General features: G+C 36.8%; 1 protein-coding gene across 1 annotated transcript in view; it reads left to right on the forward strand.

The window, feature by feature from the left end:
* The window catches only part of SYT1 (synaptotagmin 1), a 252,111-nt gene that overhangs the window by 163,984 nt on the left and 69,430 nt on the right, over positions 1-18,697 (forward strand). Inside the window, exons 5-7 of the mRNA XM_008502538.2 lie at positions 1,683-1,805; positions 5,031-5,198; positions 8,074-8,241. Coding sequence (XP_008500760.1) covers positions 1,683-1,805; positions 5,031-5,198; positions 8,074-8,241 — 459 coding nt within the window. The remainder of the gene's footprint in view (positions 1-1,682; positions 1,806-5,030; positions 5,199-8,073; positions 8,242-18,697) is intronic.

Consider the following 18,697-nt stretch of genomic DNA (forward strand, 5'->3'; position numbering starts at 1 on the left):
CCAACCTTTTCCACCAGTCTCATCCAGAGACACTGTAGTATGTTTCTCCTCAAGAGTTCATCATTCACTCACATTCAGGTATTTAACTCAAACCCAGCTCCTTGGCCTGCAGAGATCAATGCTGCTGCATTGATTTCAGTTGAGCTATGCCAGCTGAATTTCTAGCTTATTTTTAAAAGTAGAGAAATAATTGTTTAATACTGTGCAATTTTGAGTTTGACATTTTGAATTTAGATCTGGCTTCTGAAAAAATAACATTTTCTACTTCAGAAATCAATCCTTCTTCTTACCACACCCACACAACTGTTGGATGGCCCTCACTGCATTCATAGCTGAGTAAGAATATTAATGCTTTTGCACACTTTCTTTCACTTTCTTTCACAGCAATGGTGGTGGATTTAGCTACTTTCCACCCTTGCTGTCTCTTTAGATAGAAAGTTCTAGCTGCAACCTACTTTTTATAAATTCTGTAGGCTTCTTCAGACCACCTCACATTGTAAATAAAAAAAGAAAATTACAAACCTTATTTTTGCACCCAATAGACTGCGAAAGCAGAAGCTCCATACAGAAGGAATTTTCCTCCAGATAAGGCTTTTCTAGATAAGCATACTGTTTATTATAACATCCAAATATGAATTCTGGATTAATGCTCAGTATTGATTCCTTGTTTCACAGTCTCAACTTTATTTTAATTTTCCACAATTTTTCTCTATTTGTCTCATCTCTTTTACCGCTTTTTCAGTTCTTACCCAGGTAAGAATCTGCTGGAATAAGATTTACATAGTTAGTTATGGTTCATATGGTTTAATGATTGTAATAATAATTCCCTTTTCCACAGTGCAAATACTTCTGCTTTCTGGTACAGAAAAAAAAATTAAAAATAAAAATAAAAATTTACATAATTTAGTATTTTAACTCTGTATAAACTGCTATGTCATTTAAAAATATCAGGTTTTATGCAACAGGAAAACCTGTTATCAGTTCTGTATCTGGTTCTGTGTGTCTTTCTAGGCAAACTCAAATCAGCCTTCAATCAATTTAGTTCAGCCAAGCTTTATAGCAAGAATGAATAAAAAGGAAATTGATCTCGGGAGGGAGGGAAAAGGAGAAACATGCATTTGCTAATGGCATGTTGAAAACCTTGCTTCCATATTCATTCTAAATAAACATTAAAAATGTTTGGCATATGACTGTAGGAAGAGCTCAAACACAGCACATGCTTTTTATCACAGTAATAGTAAAGAAACGTTGCTAGTTGCAAACAATTCACAGCATGCACAACCAAGTTTGACACTGCTTAGACACACTTAAGTTGAATAAATGTGTGACGTTGCTTATTTAATAGCGTTTTTGCCTCCTTGTGCCTCTTTAAGAGCCAGTGGGAGCCCGCAAGATATTCTTATATCAACTTGATATTTTGTTTTTCTAATTTCAGGTTTTATAATAATCGTTGCTTGTCATAGTCCAAGAAGCTTTCTTCCTACTTCCATTGCTTGCTTGCTGATTTATAACATCTCCTTGAGCAATCTCAATAGTATAAATACATATGTAAACTGCATATTTGGATTCCTGCTGTCATGCTTGCTTTTAATGGCTTTGAAATAGATCTGAGGACAGTGTCTATTTTAAGCTGGTACTTAACTGTCTGCCTTATTTATGAATATTGCATTAATTCTTTCTAGGCTCTTAAGGATGATGATGCTGAGACTGGGCTGACAGATGGAGAAGAGAAAGAAGAAGCCAAAGAAGAGGAGAAACTAGGGAAAATCCAGTATTCTTTGGATTATGACTTCCAAAACAATCAGGTTTGAAATAATCAACATGTAAAATTTCATTTCTCTGTATGCAAGGGGAGAAATAAGTAGTACACTTAGTTGCAGTAGATACTTCTCAAGTCCTTACTGCTTGCACAGAGTGAAGAGAGAAAGCAAGACTGAAGATTCATTACAAAGGTACTGCTAAATTGGTATTCTGTGTACCCAACTTTATATTGCACATTTAATCAAAATTGAACTCACAGTTTTATCTAAGATTATTAATAACTTATATTAAGGTATCACCAATCAATGTCTACCCAAATTAAATTATGGAGTCTGCATGCAGACAGTAAAAGATAGCCTCAGCCTTCTGGTATTTGAAAAGTAAGCAAACAAAAGATGGGAGGAAAAAAAGAAAGGGGCATAAAAGTAAGTTGATTCATTGTGGGTCTTTTAGCGAGTCGATAAGATAGCCAGGAGCAGCTTTCAGTTCAGCAAGTGTGCACTTTGCCTTATTAACTATTTGCATCAGATTCTGTTGCTCTCCAGGAAAGTGCACCTATTAGCCAAAAAAATTCTAGTTTGGAACAAAAGTGCAAATAAATAAGCCTGTCCCCAAAAAACAGGAAAGTTGGACAAGAAGAATCTCTTCAGTTAAGGACTGATACCCCTTCTGTACCCTACTTCAAAGCTGGTAAGATCAAACTGGCATATTTACTCAAGTTTACAGTAGGAAGAGACACAGTAATGTGATGTAGACCTAGAACTGACCTACTTAACAGGTGTGGCCACATCCTGAACTAGCTCATATTTAATTTCACTCAATGGCCTCTTGCTGTGGCTGGGGTCACTTTTCTCAGTCATATCAATTCAGACTCACATTAAAACTCACTGTGCTTAACTTTGGACTGGAGTAGACAGAAGGAGACTTCTGCATTTCTACTGCATGTCTTTTGTTGAACTTGAGAATACATATATTCCATTTTGGTTTTGACAACTTCAGCCGAAACTATATCATTTCCTCTGTTTCAGAAAAGAAATCACTACTGAATGTAAATCCCTGATAATTCATATTCTTTATCTGAACTGACTTCCACATGTACTTATTATTTCCACATTCAGATTCTTCATTTAGTGCCACTAATGGAATGCATAACACTTCTTGTTGCAAGATAAAGAAAATTAGATATATGAATAAAAATTTCTGTGTCAGCAGCAGGGTATTTGCAGACAGCCATGACTTGGCATAATATGTACTATTTCCCTCTCTTTTCAACTCTCTTCTGACTACCAGTGCTTATTTTTCAATGCAAGAGCCAAAAAGAATTCTGAAGCCCTTCAAGCACTTGTGGTAAAAGGAGCTTTTCTTCAACTCCCAGAGCAAATTCCCTGGTCATGAGTCACAATGATCCCCCTTGAAATCAGTAGGAAATTAGTATGAAGTATTAGACCCTTCAGAAGCAGAAGATCTAAAGAGGGTGAAAGGAAAAGCTGCAAATGTGTTCTGACAAATGGATTTCAGTTTCCTTTGAATATGAAAACAAAGTTTCCATGTGAATTTTGTTAAAGGAAGTGTTGATTTTGTAAATTATATTTTACAAAGCTAAATAGGATGGGCGAGTGACAAATCATTAACATTGTGTAGTATTTAATTAAGGTAATAGATTATTTGAACTATGAATTCCTGTTCTATTTTGCTACCCTAAACTATGTTGCAGCTTGGAATTTGTCACTGGATAATTGATATAAAAGAGCAAAGGGGGCATTCTGTTAGGTTAGTATAGCACTGGGCTGAGAATGGAGAAAATATAACCAAGGTACTCTTCAGGGCCCAATGCCTCAGTTTTAGAGAAGCAGATTTTAAAAGGAAATTGAATTGCTTTTCAGCTCTTTTAATTAAGAGCCATAGACTTGTTTTCCATTCTTTGATGTTCAGGACTTGATGTAGATCCTTAGCCTATCCGTGTATCTATGAACTGTTATGCATCCAGAATAAGAATAAGAATGAGAAAGAAAAGTGTTTTACACATAAAAGAAAATGTTTCATGGAGGTAGAGTCCGATAGGTAGGAAAGCATGAAGGACATACTGCAGATTTAAAACTGGCAGAAATAAGTCCACCTTTGAAGAATGTCTCAGAAGTCAGAAGCTTCTTTCCTTGATGAACTATACTGTTTTGTATTCCAGTTGTTAGAGCTTCAGTTTCCAATTTTAAACAATTCATCCATGAGAGAAGCAAATATATTGTGACTGAAACACTGATTTAGAAGAAAATATTTTCAGATTTCATTCCCAGTTCTCGACATCTTGTCTCCAGATTGACCTTGAATCCTTACATTAGTTCTGTGTCTATGAAACAAGATTAAAAGGATTTTCTTTCTCAGATCCATTATGATGATATGGCCTAATATGGCTGGAATGTCTAGATAGCATAATGGAACATAATATAATGGTAACATACCATAACATAAAATAAGGTAAGGTAATATAACATAGCATAACATTACATTCTGTAACATAGCATAGCATAACACGCCTTCATTTTTAATACTTAAAAAATGGCCAGGGCATTCACAGGTTTCAAATGTGCATGAGCCTTATTTGTGTATAAGATATTTAAGAAACTATATTCTCTGGTTTGCAGTGATATTATGAATTGGCATTAGGATTTAGTTACCAAAGATTAGTTTTCATGGGATATTTTTTTGAAAATGTTTCCCTTAGTTTGCTAGCTGAAACCATTTTTATAGAGAGCAAGAAAAGCTAAATAGAAGGAAGACTGCAAGATGGATTTGTTTTCAATAAAACTCTGCCTGAGAATTTGTATATATCACCTTTTTGTGTTTCATTGAGGAGAAGGTTATATGTTGGGGATTTAGAATACAAATTTTGTAGTCAAAGTTAGACATTCTTGATTGTTTAATAATGTGATTTCTATTCATGGTACCCAGAACAGAAAAATAATGCACAAGAGGAGAGAGCAATTGAAAGTTATTTGATTGCAGTCTTTAAAAAGATGAAGTCTGTATTTAGCTGTAATCAGCTGCCCTTTGAAAACTCTTTTCTTCTTAAAAACAGCCTTTGTACACTCTGCATCTGCCATAATTGATTTTCTAAAATCTATAGTGTGGCTTCATTTTCCTTCCTTGGAGGGGGAAGGGGCAATAGTTTTTCATGGACCAGAAATCAAGTCTGCATGTGTATCTCTCAGCTATAGCTTTTTTATATAAATATCTATTGAAAATTTCATTCTGCTCTTTTTCTCTCTCTTCAGCTTCTTGTTGGGATTATTCAAGCAGCTGAGCTGCCTGCATTAGATATGGGTGGTACATCTGATCCCTACGTGAAAGTTTTCCTGCTTCCTGACAAGAAGAAGAAATATGAGACCAAAGTCCACAGAAAGACCCTTAACCCCGTTTTCAATGAGCAATTTACATTCAAGGTATTTTTTCTCAAAAGTATTGAAACCTTTTTTGTTTAATCACTATGTATCTCGTGCCTGGCTACAAAGTTAGACATCTTAGTTAATTGGTAGCTGCAACATAGTGATTTTTCATGTTGTAGAAATCTGTGATAGTCAATCTTATGATGAAAATGGTATAACACAGGGTCAGACCTCAGTAAGTATAAAAGGCATCATTTGATTTTGGGCACTTCAGTTATCCTGGTGTATGACAATCGAATCCATATTTTATGGTTGAATAAAACAACAAAGTTAGAAACCAGTGACACTTTGACAAATGTCCAGTAAGTTTCACCAGATGAGCTTTTTCTTTAAAAGCCTTTGTGGTCTGATTTATGAATTTCAGTATACCATTTCTTTTCCCCACGAAAATAAATTCAAACCCAAGAAAGGCAAATGAATGAAGAACAGCATGGCAGATTCATCTTGCTAGACTCAGTCACAGGTATTCTTTGCCATGCTACTTTACATGTGGAAAGAAATCATGTCAGGTTTAATAACATATGAATTAAATGAATGCAACTGAGCCTTATATTACAATATTTAAGTCATTCCTAAAGTATCTATGAGTGCTTTTTAAAATTGTTTCCATACCTAGACCCCAGTTGAATACAATACAGGAATACTATAAAGCATGTTGCATAGGGCTCCTCTTAATAAACGTTTTTCTGCTGTTACTTTAAGCTTTTCTCTCTATGCCCAATCTTACAGTGACAGCTACAGACTGAAAATAGGTACAGTGAAAGACTCAGGCTATGTAATCACTCAAAGAGAAAAATATCCCTGGAGGCCAGAATTTCTACTGCATATATAAGCTTATTTTTCCCTCTTAAGATGCTCATTAAAATAATCTTTTGTGGGGAGTTATTTTTTTACTTTATCTTTCCTAAGAGAGTATTTAAAAGAAAACACTTATAAAATACTGATTCCCATGCAGCTCACAAAATAAGAACCAATCATGCTGTCATCTAAGATGAAGGCACAAATTATAAGTCAGATCATCCACTCCTGGGTTAAAATGTCCACTTGTTCTAAGTTACATGTTTAATATTACAAATTTTATGTTACAGAAGAAAGTTTGCTTTCCATGGAAGACCTCACAGTGTTTAGGTACATCCCAATATGGTACTGATCATCCCCTGGGTACTGTAGTCTGTACTTAGGAGAAAAACAACAGAGCATACCAAGTGCTATCATTGTTCTGGGGACTGCAGTGAAAAGGGCAAATGATCACTTAACTGGTGCTGCAAATGTATTAAATAACTTCAGCAGAAACTATTGGCAGTACCTTTTTTACTTGGGCAGAGCCTTACTACTGTCACCCACTTCAGGTGATGATTCACAGCTTCTGTGCCAGAAAAACACTCCCATATTGCTCCTTCTGCCAAGGTCTCACCTGCAATAAGTCAAGATTCTGAGTATCCCTGAGGGTCTCTGAGCAGAGCAGAAAGCCAGGAGAGGAAGCAATCCTTCCCAAGAGCTGAGGACATCCTTGGTTGTCCCGAAAAAAAAAGCTATAGGCTGAGTCTGCTTTTAAAATAAGCTTAAGTGAGGTCAAGTTAATGATTTTTTTTAAAAATAAATAATGGTAAATACAGTCTTTTCATGCATCCACAATGACCAGGATCTTTTATGAGGTATTTTAAACTGATGGACAAAGAAAATCTAGAACATTTCTCTTGTCTTTTGAGGCTGCAAAAAATAAAAGTGAAATTATTTAGAATTTTGCCTTCCACAGATATTTGTCTTCTATAGCTTTTTAGAAGCTAATTTCCAGAGTCAAAATAGATTTTGCTATATTAATTACTAATACACAGTACCTACTGAAACTATTATGCTCAGCATTGGAAGCTACAGCTAACTCTCAGCTTGAAAAGCTTCTCTGTTTTGAAAAATGAAATCTACTCATGTTATTAGTAAGTATTTTAAAAAGCAGGTGGAAGCAGAATAGTAGAAAAAAGCAACAGTCCTAGGATTTAAACAGACCATAACATACAGCAGTTAACAAGGCCAATGATAATGCCACGCTTTCATTTCTCTTTATACAGACAATTAATAGAGAAATGTTTATTGAAGCCCATGGAAACCATTTATACTTGCAGAAGAAATTCAGATTGACCAAGTGTTCAGTGAACATGCAAACAATTCCTAAATCAGGCCTCTCCAGACAGCCACTCAAAGGTAGCTTACCTGAACCTCACATCTTCATCTGAATATTAATAATGTGACTCATAAGCATCCTAACTCACAGCATCTGTCTGAAACTCATCAGAACAGCTGGAGAATTAGTCAGAACTTGGCTCACTGCCACCACAGTTTCTAACAGCAAGCTGTGACTTAGACTTAGTGTCTATGATGTGAAAGTATCATAAAGAAAAATATGCTTGGGTAAGTAATAGGTAGTGGTACTGTAAGGACTATTTAGTGTCTAATTATTTTGTGTCAGATACAGTAAGCCAGTTCTGTTTTTTAGTTCAGTCTGGGAGCTACCCTTTTCTGAGCGATGACAGTTGATTTATTGAGAAAAATACACCATTCTGTGAAAAGTTCATGTGTCTTCAGTGCGAATAACTGGGCTTCCCATTTTGGTCTCATCATCTACCCAATGATTTGAAGCAGAATGAGAAAAACCCAGGAGTGATGAGTGAGCTGCCACATTGTTCTATAGAGTGCCAAAGCCTGGTCTCAAAAAATACTGCATCTGGTGACTCTGAAACAAATACATCTAATGATTTTCTCTGAAGTTCAATTTACCTGAGATGACAGCTGATAAACCAAAGAAATAGATTTGCATTGCAGTGGACTGATCTTTATTGTCTCAGATATGGAGTTTGTCATTTTCTCTACTTTGCAGGTGCCATACTCTGAGCTGGGTGGAAAAACTTTAGTGATGGCAGTTTATGACTTTGATCGTTTCTCCAAACATGATATTATTGGGGAATACAAGGTTGCAATGAACACAGTGGACTTCGGTCACGTCACTGAGGAGTGGAGGGACTTGCAAAGTGCAGAGAAGGAAGAGGTAAGAAAAATCAGACATTTTTTCCCCCCAAGTAGACTTTTATACAGTGAGACACACGATTTTTTATTTTTTTTTTTCCGAGATAGCTCCCATCTGTTATCAGCACTTCTCAGACTTACTTTGCCTGATAAAGTTTTGATAAGCATCTTTTCCAGTACTCACTGAATGGTACATTCTCTTTTGCTAATCCTGTTTTCATTCTTTTTGCTACTTTATGCAACGTATTAAGAAAGTTCTAATGACTTGGACTTTTTCTTTAATCGATGCAGTTGGGGTACATATAATTTGCATTGGAATTATGAGAGCTGTATGCATTTAGGCTTCTATGTGGTCCTAATCATTCTTAATGTTTACAGCTCACTGTTCATGAAGATAATGGTAGTTTTTCATTGAAATATCTTACAGTTTTATTGAACTGCTGTTCTGTAATATCCATTGATTAGAATTATGAATTTGGCAAAGGCCATAGAACAGGTCAAATATTAATCACCTTTTTCATTTTCCTCTCTGTGCCAATGTCCTGTGGGTGCATTATTTAGTAGCTATGGTCTATATTTACACAAGACACTTCTTGGAAATATTTCATCAAATATTTCATTTTGTGCTCAGCTATACAGTATTTTTCCTTTTGATTGATAGATAATATCTGCCCACTCATAATAGTCACAGTGCACAGTGTGCTTCAGTTCTTTGGTGGAAGAAGGAATCTGAGTTCCTCATTGTCTAATTTAGTTAACAAGCTGCTTTGGATTCTAACCTGAGTTTCTGTAATTAAAGAGACAATCTCTGGATTAAATCTTTCTTTAATACAGTGAGGAAAACCTGAATACTGGACATAGACTCCAAGATGGAAAAAATTCAACAGATGCTAAGCCATGCAGCATTCTCAGATTTTCAGAAATGGTAGATTTCAGTCTTGCCTTTTTGAGTGTTTGTTTTTAAGAAGTGTATTTTCAGATGTCTTTCTTCTACTGTTTAGTGGTTTGAAAGCCACTGCTATATTAAGGCTATTCTGCATGGTGCTGTTCTAGACCAACAGCATTTGCAGGGCTCTCTTACTGCATATGACCTTGGTACCTATCCTATTTTGGGGATTTTTCTTCCACTCATTAGAGTTGAAGAGGAAAAGCAAAAGAAAGAAAAAGAGAGAAAAAAAAAAAAAAAAAAAAGATGGCCATTTAAGGACACCAGTCTCTTAAAGCCTCAGCATGCTGGTAACTAGAAGTATGAAATCAGAGTGTATTAATCCTTACAAACTTTATTAAGTATCAAACTGGACTTTTATTGCTCTATTGTGTGTGATATCAAAGTGTTTCATGTTTTCCTATTGCAAAAAGAAGCCAAATACTGCACAAAGAGGAACTGAACCTTTACCTTTTTAGTATAACTTCAAGCTTTTAGAAGGTAAATTATTATCTCCTCATATGTAGGTGATAGATAGCATGCCATAGATTATTGTGGGCTTTCATCTGTCCTCTGGCATTGAACATTGCCTCCTGAGTTTTCTAGGTCACATCCACAGTGAGACCTGACTAAGTCCCTTGGTTGATTCATAAAGTTTATATCTTGCTAATACAGAACAATGTCAAAGTTGCTTGAAATATAGTGAGAGCTACTTCCAAAAGTGCCTTCTGACTTGAAAGGTAATTAAAATAAGTTATTCTTAAAGTATTTGGATATTATAAGAGTATTACAAGAACTTCAGTAGTTTCAAGTAGGGACAAAACTTATGTTCTACCTTATTTGTGCTTTCAGAGCCCAAGTAAACTGAGAGGTGTGTGTTTTAATATGTGTTTGTCACATAACACATCGTGTCTATGCATATATATTTGCATTGGAGTCATGTTCACTAGAAGAAACAAGGTTCCCTTAGTTCCTGTTTGAGCTTCTGCCCTCACCTTTCTTCACATTTCAGATACTGTATATACAGAAAAAAACAGTAATTTAAAAAAAAAATTTGATAGGGCCTTTTTTGAAGCTGCTGCTGCTGGTTGACTTTTTATTTATAAGAATTTAGGCAATATTCTATGAAAACATATTGAAAAATTGTGTTTGCACCAGCTCCCTGAATATTTTTTGATAATATAAGAGGTCTCCTGTTCCATTTTTGCATCTCTGTGCTCATAAGCAAAGAAAAAGAATTACTTAGGCCAATTTGGAAAAGAAATCTTTGCCAAGAACCAAGAGTGCTACATCTGTCAGTGGTTTGGAAGTTGTGTTTCTCAGCATATGTCATTCTTATTTCCATATTTGACTCCTTCCAAGTACCTCACCACCTTCAATATTCCAGCCTCTGCTCAGCAGCAAAGATGCCACAAAAATCTAGTACATTTTATGAGACTGAAAGTAGGGTACAAAGAGAAGTAGGAAAGGTTCTATCTCCATAAATCTGTTAACAGCTGGCACAGCAGGAATTAGAGAATTCACAGAAGATACAGCTGTGACCAAGGAGAACCCTAGCTTCAGAATTAACAAATACAGTACTGCACATTCAAAGGCTGATGTCATTTATCTATGCCATATGTATAGCAACATAGACATTCCCATGCTTGTTTCTTTATTTTGATCATGAACATAATGTGATGGTCTAGCTTACTAATTGTATGAAAACATGATAAGAAAATGAAGTAAAACCCAAGCAAATTAATTTCATCCAAAACTATATGAAAAATACAATTCTATTACTACAAAAAAAATCTTTTGTAGCCTCTTCCACATGTTATAATTGCATAATTAATTTTTCCTTGTAAAGCACAGATGTATGTGGTCTTCAATATTTTAAGCATGGCATGGTTTATTTCCTTTTTTGCCTTTACAGCACTTAGGTAACTTTGTCAGCTCTTAACAACCTCGCACTAATTAAAATTCTAAATATGTTCACAGATAAGTATCAGATCCCAAACTATCCTTAATGTTTTAATTATTAGCCCTCAACAACATGCATATGAAAGCACATCAGTAGCAATGGTCACCAGTCATTTTGAAAGAACCATCTAGGTGGCACCAGTCAAACTATGTATAAAAATTGTGCTTTTATTTCACCTTCTGAAAGAAAGTTCCACAGTACTTTCCATCTTATTTTCTAAATGGCCTTGAAGTTGATGGCAGAGGATGGAGGTTTAATGAAACATTTGAAGCTCTGTCTCTCACAGCCCAGCTGTTTGAATGCCATCCTCTGACACTGCATTATCTTCTGGGAAGGGTCTTATTAATATATTTATGTTGATGAAGCACTTTGCAGGTACAAGGCTTAATGGAAGCATTTGTTATGACTGTGAGAGGGTTTTGGGTATTGTCACAATGCATGAGGTGGGTGCAGCACTGTCACATCTCACAAAGTGAGCAAGGCTCCCCAGATGTGAGGGCCAAACCAAATATCACATCCCGCAGAGTGCCTACAGCATTACAACCCACAGAGTGGGCACGGGTAGAGCTCCCCAGAGTGGGGGAACCAGGGAGATTCGGATTGGACCCCCTTGCTTTCTAAACTCCTGTGCAGAAGAGTCCAGGTGTGGCTGGGCACAATCTTTCTCCTCTTCTAATTAATCTCTTTTAACAACCCATTTGGTGAGATTAAGTTTGGGAATTCTCTGTGTGGTACTCAGGGGTAAGATTATTACCCAGGAGGTTTGTATAAAAACACAACTGTACTTAAAAGTGAGCAAGATTATAAAGCATGTCAGATTACATCAGAATTATAAATGATGGTAGTTTCAAAGCAATGGATTACAATTTAGCAAAACTTAAGGAAGTTGTCAAGAGAACAGGTTTGGGTGCTAAAACTTAAAGTTAGAAACTGTGTTACTCTCATGTGCTGAGGTAAGGTTAGAAACAGAGACAGAGAGATGAAGAACAGTTAGGAAAGATTCCACCACCCTTGGATCCAGCAATGATCTCAGCAGGAATCTCTGGTCCTTGGATGGAGGGCACACATCCAGCATTTCGAGTGTGCCTCTTTTATGCCGCCTGACCCCACCATTTCGGGGTGGGCCTTGGCATATCTTGTGAAGCCAGGTGTTCACTTGGGCCCCTCCAGGTGGGATGAATGGGCAATAACCCTTATTTCTGCTCATGCCCCCTCTCCAGTGTCTTTACCTGGGGCACATACAAGATGTCACTCAGCCTCCTCAGGGTGCAGCTTGCCTGCCCCTGTCCCTTATGGAATAAGGACAGAGTCCTGCCTGTCAGGGTGGCATCAAACAGCTCCCCTTGCAAGGACAGTGTTCAGCTGATCAGGATGGCCACTAAAGGAGGGGCTGCTCTTGTGAGAAAAGGGCCCTGTTTATCAGGCTGGTTCCCCAAATGAGGGTCTCTCCCTGAACAGAGTCCAGATGGCTGTCGAATGAGCCTCCACCTGAGCACAGTGTCCACTTTGTCAGGGTGGCTGTTTTGAGATAAATATTCTTTTTGGGATTCTACAGGTATGTACAAGTCTGTACAATGAATGCTAAATATTGAGGAGGCCACTGTTAATGAGCTGTATATTTTGAATCCTTTTCCCCTGGCTGCTTTTAGCTCTGCTGTCCTTGTGAATGTAAGAAGGTGATTTATCTAATAGTCCTTCAGTCTCATATAACTGAGAACATGGGACGGAAGAGTGGTAGATACTGAAAGATTATTCACTTTTACCAAGTCTGACATATAATGGTTTGGACACAGTGTTAAAAAACAGATGATAAAAAACAAGAGTTTGCTCCTCTGTGTCATCTACCAGATGTCTCTGCCATTAACTTTGTCTGAGTACACGCTGCATCCAATATCTCTTATCATTCCTGTACAGAAGGCCAGACAGACCTCTTTGCTCATAGCCATTTGAGTCATACTGAGAGTCATCTTCTGAATACTTCAACTGATTTCCCTCCAGAGGTGTTGTTATACCAGCACTTAAATTGAAAACCTGTTATAGCAAAAGTTACAAGAAATTTTGGGGAATGTAAGGAAGAGTGGAAACAGGTATTTCCCATGAAAGCAGTGAAGAAGCAGAGTGTTATTCCATGAAAAGAAGGATCTTCGATCTGCCAGTATCCACTGAGAGTTCTGCAGACCTCTTAAAACTGCCATTGCATAAGACTATATACATTACCTGAGCAGGCATCCACCATGGATAGGTTACATGATGGATATAAGTTCATATCACAGTGAGTTGTGATGGATATATATTTTGTATGTGGCTTCTCAATTGCTGGAAAACACCAGCAAGGTGCACAACATCTTCTCTACATGATGCAAGAGAGATGCTACAGTACTTACTGCCTTTGAAAGGGGTGAGATGCAAGTGGTCTCTAGCTAGGAAGTGACAGACCAATTCTGTGAAGCTTAATATGTGCTATTCCTGTGCACTTCTTTCCTTCCTCTTCTAAAGAGGTAGAAGGAGATGGAAGAGTGGTCCTGAAATAGGTACATCTAATACTTTAGTATGTTTCATAGAAGATGGAGACTGACAAAGTGAGTAAGCTGCCTGTGTTATTGAATCCTCAGCACTGACATTTGCAGATTTAGGAGGAAAGGATATTTTTACAAATGTCACTGTCAAACCTCACTAGCAAATCACTGTCGTTTTCTGTTATATCAGAGATGGACAGATGATCTAATAGACCTTCCCCATCTCTAATAGTAGCAATAGTTAGTTCTTATACAGCTTGCAGATATCACACTGCTTTGCAAAAGAAAGTGTCATTATTGCTATGGAGATACTGTCAGAGCATTAGACAGATTTCAAAATGTGAGGTCTCCTTTATTTAACTGCATGTTAGATTGGATCACTATGTTTTCTGCATGGTGTGTAAGTTTTGTCAAACTCATTTCTTCTTACACCAAATTAAAACTTCAAAATGTTAAATCTAAGGGGTTTTAATTTTTGTGTTTTGTGGCAAAGTGACATACAGTCACTGTGTTGTGCAGCATCTGTCCTCCACAGGAACTGAATTTGATAGTGAAACATGGAACAAAACAGAGAATAAGATAGCTTGATTTGAAAATCTTCAGTAGTTAATTAGTTGTTTTTCATCTTTAAGTTGAAGATGTTGAAATGTTGTGATTTTAACAGTAAAATCATATGACTCAAGTTGATTAGTTACTGTATGTGTCAGGCTATTAGAATTATGCATTTCTTTTCTCACCTTTAATGCTCAAACTACTGACAATCCCACTATAAAGCTTTGTTGAGTATTTTCTTTCTTAACTCCCTCCCTGAAAGAGACACCTCCGGAAATCAGGGACATTCTTGTGTTATAACTAAAACAATGTAATTGGCTAACTTGAAATCAAAAGGTAACTTGATTCATCTCAGATTATCTGGCTTTACACATACTACATTCAAATGAAGAAGACACTAGACAAGAAAGAGAAGTTCAGTGGTAGTGTTAAACTCAGGCTTTTTTGGTGCCCTTCTCTTTCTGGGCAGTATTCATTCTGAAATCTGAAAAACGTATTGTTTATTTGTCAAAAACATTCTTATTACTATTCGACTTTCAAGTGTGAAAGGGCATTTTAATGTTAAACTGTGCTGAGAAAGTAGATCCTACACGTCATGCCAAGCATCTAATAATCCATACACAAAACAACAGTTATATTACTGCTGACAAAGCATATTCCTAAAGATCTTGTACAAGTCCACTCATAGATACAAGGCCAAAGCAAGGAATAGTGGACAGTTCCTCAGCTCTGCTTCTTAACATTATTGGGGGCTTATTTATTGTTTAAGTATAGGATATTTTAAAATGCTGAATAGAGAGAGGCCAGAGGATTCCAAATCCATCCAAGGATATCAAAAGCACAGGACAGGGATGTTAATCATACAGTGGCATTTGGAAAGCAATATTCTGAATAGTGGGGGTTTTTAGGCTTTTGAGAAGGATACTAAGAGAGATCAAAATCATCCTAGGGTTCTTCCGAAAAAGGCTTAAGCAGAGTTAATGTCACTTAGCTACTAGAAGTATTCTTCATGTAACTGCAAGTCATTCCTTCAGATGGCTGATATATCAGTCATTTGCATGGGTCAAAGTATTTTCCAAGTGGAAGGCACTAAAGCTACAAAAAGATGTTTAAGGTGAAAGTTGCAGAAGAATTTCCAGGGAATTCAGCCATACTCCATAACTGTGGAGTACTCCCAGTTACAAAACTCTGTTAATCTGTGAGGAATTGCAAATGTATCTGCAAAATCAGATGAATGGTGTAAAAGGGCCACAGGGCATGCTATATATGAAATTTTCCTGCATTGTTCTCCATTTGGACTTAATGTACCTACTTGTTTTCTGACTGCCACCATCAGTGAATGCATTATCCACAGGCAGAAATTGCATTCCCCCTGGGATTCTAGGCAGAAGCTTTGCAATAGTCCAGAGTAATACTTTATTTCCTCTCTTCCCTCTCTTTGGAAATCAACAGAGACCAAAATCGTTGGCTGATTGTGGTTACAAACCAGAATCAGGAGCTGTGGGAAGCTGTAAGATGGCTGTATCAAAATACTCCATTTTAAGTGCCATTAGAAGGACCTTCAGAGCAGGGACCAGCATTTTAGCAGTCACAAGGAAAGCTCTCACAAAGAGGACAACAGCTTTTTCATAAAAGGTTGAGTCCTACTATGCCACTCTGGTCTCCTTGTTTTATTGTGCCCACTCCACTTAGAACTAAAACATCAGAATCATCAGAGAAAAATGTATTTTTGAAAAGGTCGAAGACAATGATTTGGGAATAGTGGACTGAGAAAGGAAAGGATTAGCAATTTTCTTTATTTTTCTCCTCTGTCAGCTTTTAAGCACCAATTTAGACCATGTTAGGGATTACCATAGTAACCATTTAACCTCTTTTCAGAACCTGTTGTGTTTCAGTTTAGTTCAACAATTAGCTTAACTGGCATTTGAAGCACTTTTCAGTGTACCTGTGTCAGGAATTAACACCAAAAAACCGTATTGTAGAGAAATCACAGTTAGCATCTAGACCATAATACTGTTCTGTGTCATGAAGCTATTATGTTTTTCTATGCTAATTTTTTAAGAGACGGAGTACATGAATTTAGGAGGTATTACCAGGTCTTATTTTTAGGCAGCATGGATGAAATCCATAACTCATTCCTACAGTTACCTGTTCGATTGTATCATAAAACTCAGCCTTCCACCAAAGGCCAAATTGGCTGATGTGCTGTTGGTGTTTTACAGGTGATACAGCTGGGTGGTTTTCATGCAATCAACCCTGTATTTCTTTCCTGTTTCTTTTCTGTGACCTTCTGCAGCTTAGTCCGTGATTGCTGTCATAACTTGAGAAGCACTCAGGACATGATGATTTAAAGTAGGTTCTAAAAACCTCTGGAACAGCAGTCTTTTTCTTTTGCTCAAGTCTAATTCAGTCTTCGCAGGATGCTGTTGAACAAAATAATTTGCAGAAAAAAGCTTTTTCATATAGTATCTGTGTTTCTGCTTTTTATACATTCTTCCCTTGTAGGTTAATGGACAGCTGACCTTTCCTGTTTTTAATATTTTGAAGTCTATGACATACACAGTTCCTTTTGAAGGACTGATTATGGACAGTCTTTCAGTCACACAGATTAAAGTAAATACTATTCTTGGATGTTCATTGGTAACTCTACATCCTACGTAAGATTTAAAGAGATGAACAAGATAGATGCCAATGCTTATCTGTACCTTATCTAAGCATGAGCGTTTTTAATGTTGGTGCTATACAATTCAAAAATTTTTAACCTCTCTGTCATCTAGAATTTGAATAATGGGGAATTTCTCTTCAAGAATGCCACTGTCTCACCACCAAACCATTTCTCCTCTCTGTCTCTCCAGATTTTCATAGCACTGGCCACACAAAAGGAGAAAGTCATAAAATGCTGACCAATCTCCAAGTTTCTGATTGGTTTTGCTTTTTAATTTTTTTTTTATCTTTTACCATTATTTTGTTCACCTCAGTGAGTCAGTTATAATTAAGCACTTTATAGCCTCCAAAGTCTAAAGTTAGTGTTACCTTTTAGTATCCATCTTGACAGGGGATCAAACTTCAGTGAATTACTCCACCTCCTCACTGCTCAGCATATTCTCACTCTCTCTGAGTGTATGAGATGTAAGCCTAAATATGGCACAGAAATACATCTTTCTTTCTTTCTTTCTTTCTTTCTTTCTTTCTTTCTTTCTTTCTTTCTTTCTTTCTTTCTTTCTTTCTTTTTTTTTTTTTTTTTTTGGTTTTGTTTGTTTGTTTGTTTGTTTTGTTTTTTTTCTTTTTTTTTAATAATGCATCTGGGATGGAAGCTTTTGTGCAGATCTTAATAGTTTTCTAAGCAGCCTTTAATTTCATTACCCCTAGGTAATAACTTTAATAGCCCCCTAGTCCTAAGTTTGTCTTTTAATGGCTGGCTGGCTGGTTTGCTCACTGTGCTACTGTGGTTCTGTCCTTTCCAATAGCAGAGCTTCCAGAGTGAGACTTTTTTCTGTGGAGGGCTTGAGTATGATCACTGCTAATGAGTTACTCCTACTGCTGTCTCCTTAGATCAGAAAACAACTCACTTTGAGCTACAGTCAACAGTGAGCAGGTGAAATTAATTTCTGATCTCCTTTTGGATCCAGATGACATCTGTATATACTTTTTGCTGGCCAAGTTAGAAGGAAAAAACTAAATTAAAAGAAATATCTGAAACTTAATCCAGTTACATGGAGGCCAAGACATTTTCCTTGAGCATTATGGCTGCAATTACAATTACAGAAATAGTGCCAAAGGTAGGAGTTCCCAAACTAGCAGAGAGAAAGAAAGTTCAAAGCAGTATGGTTTTGATCCTTGATCATCTGGATGCATTCACCTACAGCAGAAGAGAATTAAGAGTAATTGCTACTTCCACTGTCACTGATAATGGGAACTAGATTTAGAAACTCTTCTCTAGTGCCTTTTTCCACTTGTGGCTGACCTTGAGTTCAGATCTCTTCTTACACATAAACTTTGCCATAAAATTCTAACCTAAATCATTCCCCAGATGATATGGAGTTTATAATTTGCTTTTGTTGCCACTGACATAGCACGTGGCATTGCAGCTCAGTAATATGGAAGGCAGTGGACAGACAATGACCAAGCTTCTCAGTAGATCCCTAACCAATTTTAGGTGCTACTTAAATAACTTCTGGTAGTTTTCACAGCTGATTGTTTGGAATCCAGTTATTTTAACTTAAATTTTTTCACACCTCCTTCAGTACCTGTGAAAATTAACAGAGGATCTCTGCTGATGAGTGGAGCTCAGGCTTCAGAACTGGCAGTAGTTCAATTTCTTGTTAGTGCCCTGAGGTCTGCAGCTGACATCCCGTCTGTTAATGCCCAATATGGAATTAGATAGCAGCAGATTATACTGAAAATGTTTTTACTCGTTCAGACTTTCACATTAATCAGTCAGGCTGAACATTAATTTTCTGTGATGTTTCAGAGCATAGAAGTTTTCCAGGAGATGTGAGTCATTTGAATTAAAATTGATTAC

This window comes from Calypte anna, chromosome 1, assembly GCF_003957555.1.
Source record: "Calypte anna isolate BGI_N300 chromosome 1, bCalAnn1_v1.p, whole genome shotgun sequence".
Taxonomy (NCBI): Eukaryota; Metazoa; Chordata; class Aves; order Apodiformes; family Trochilidae; genus Calypte; species Calypte anna.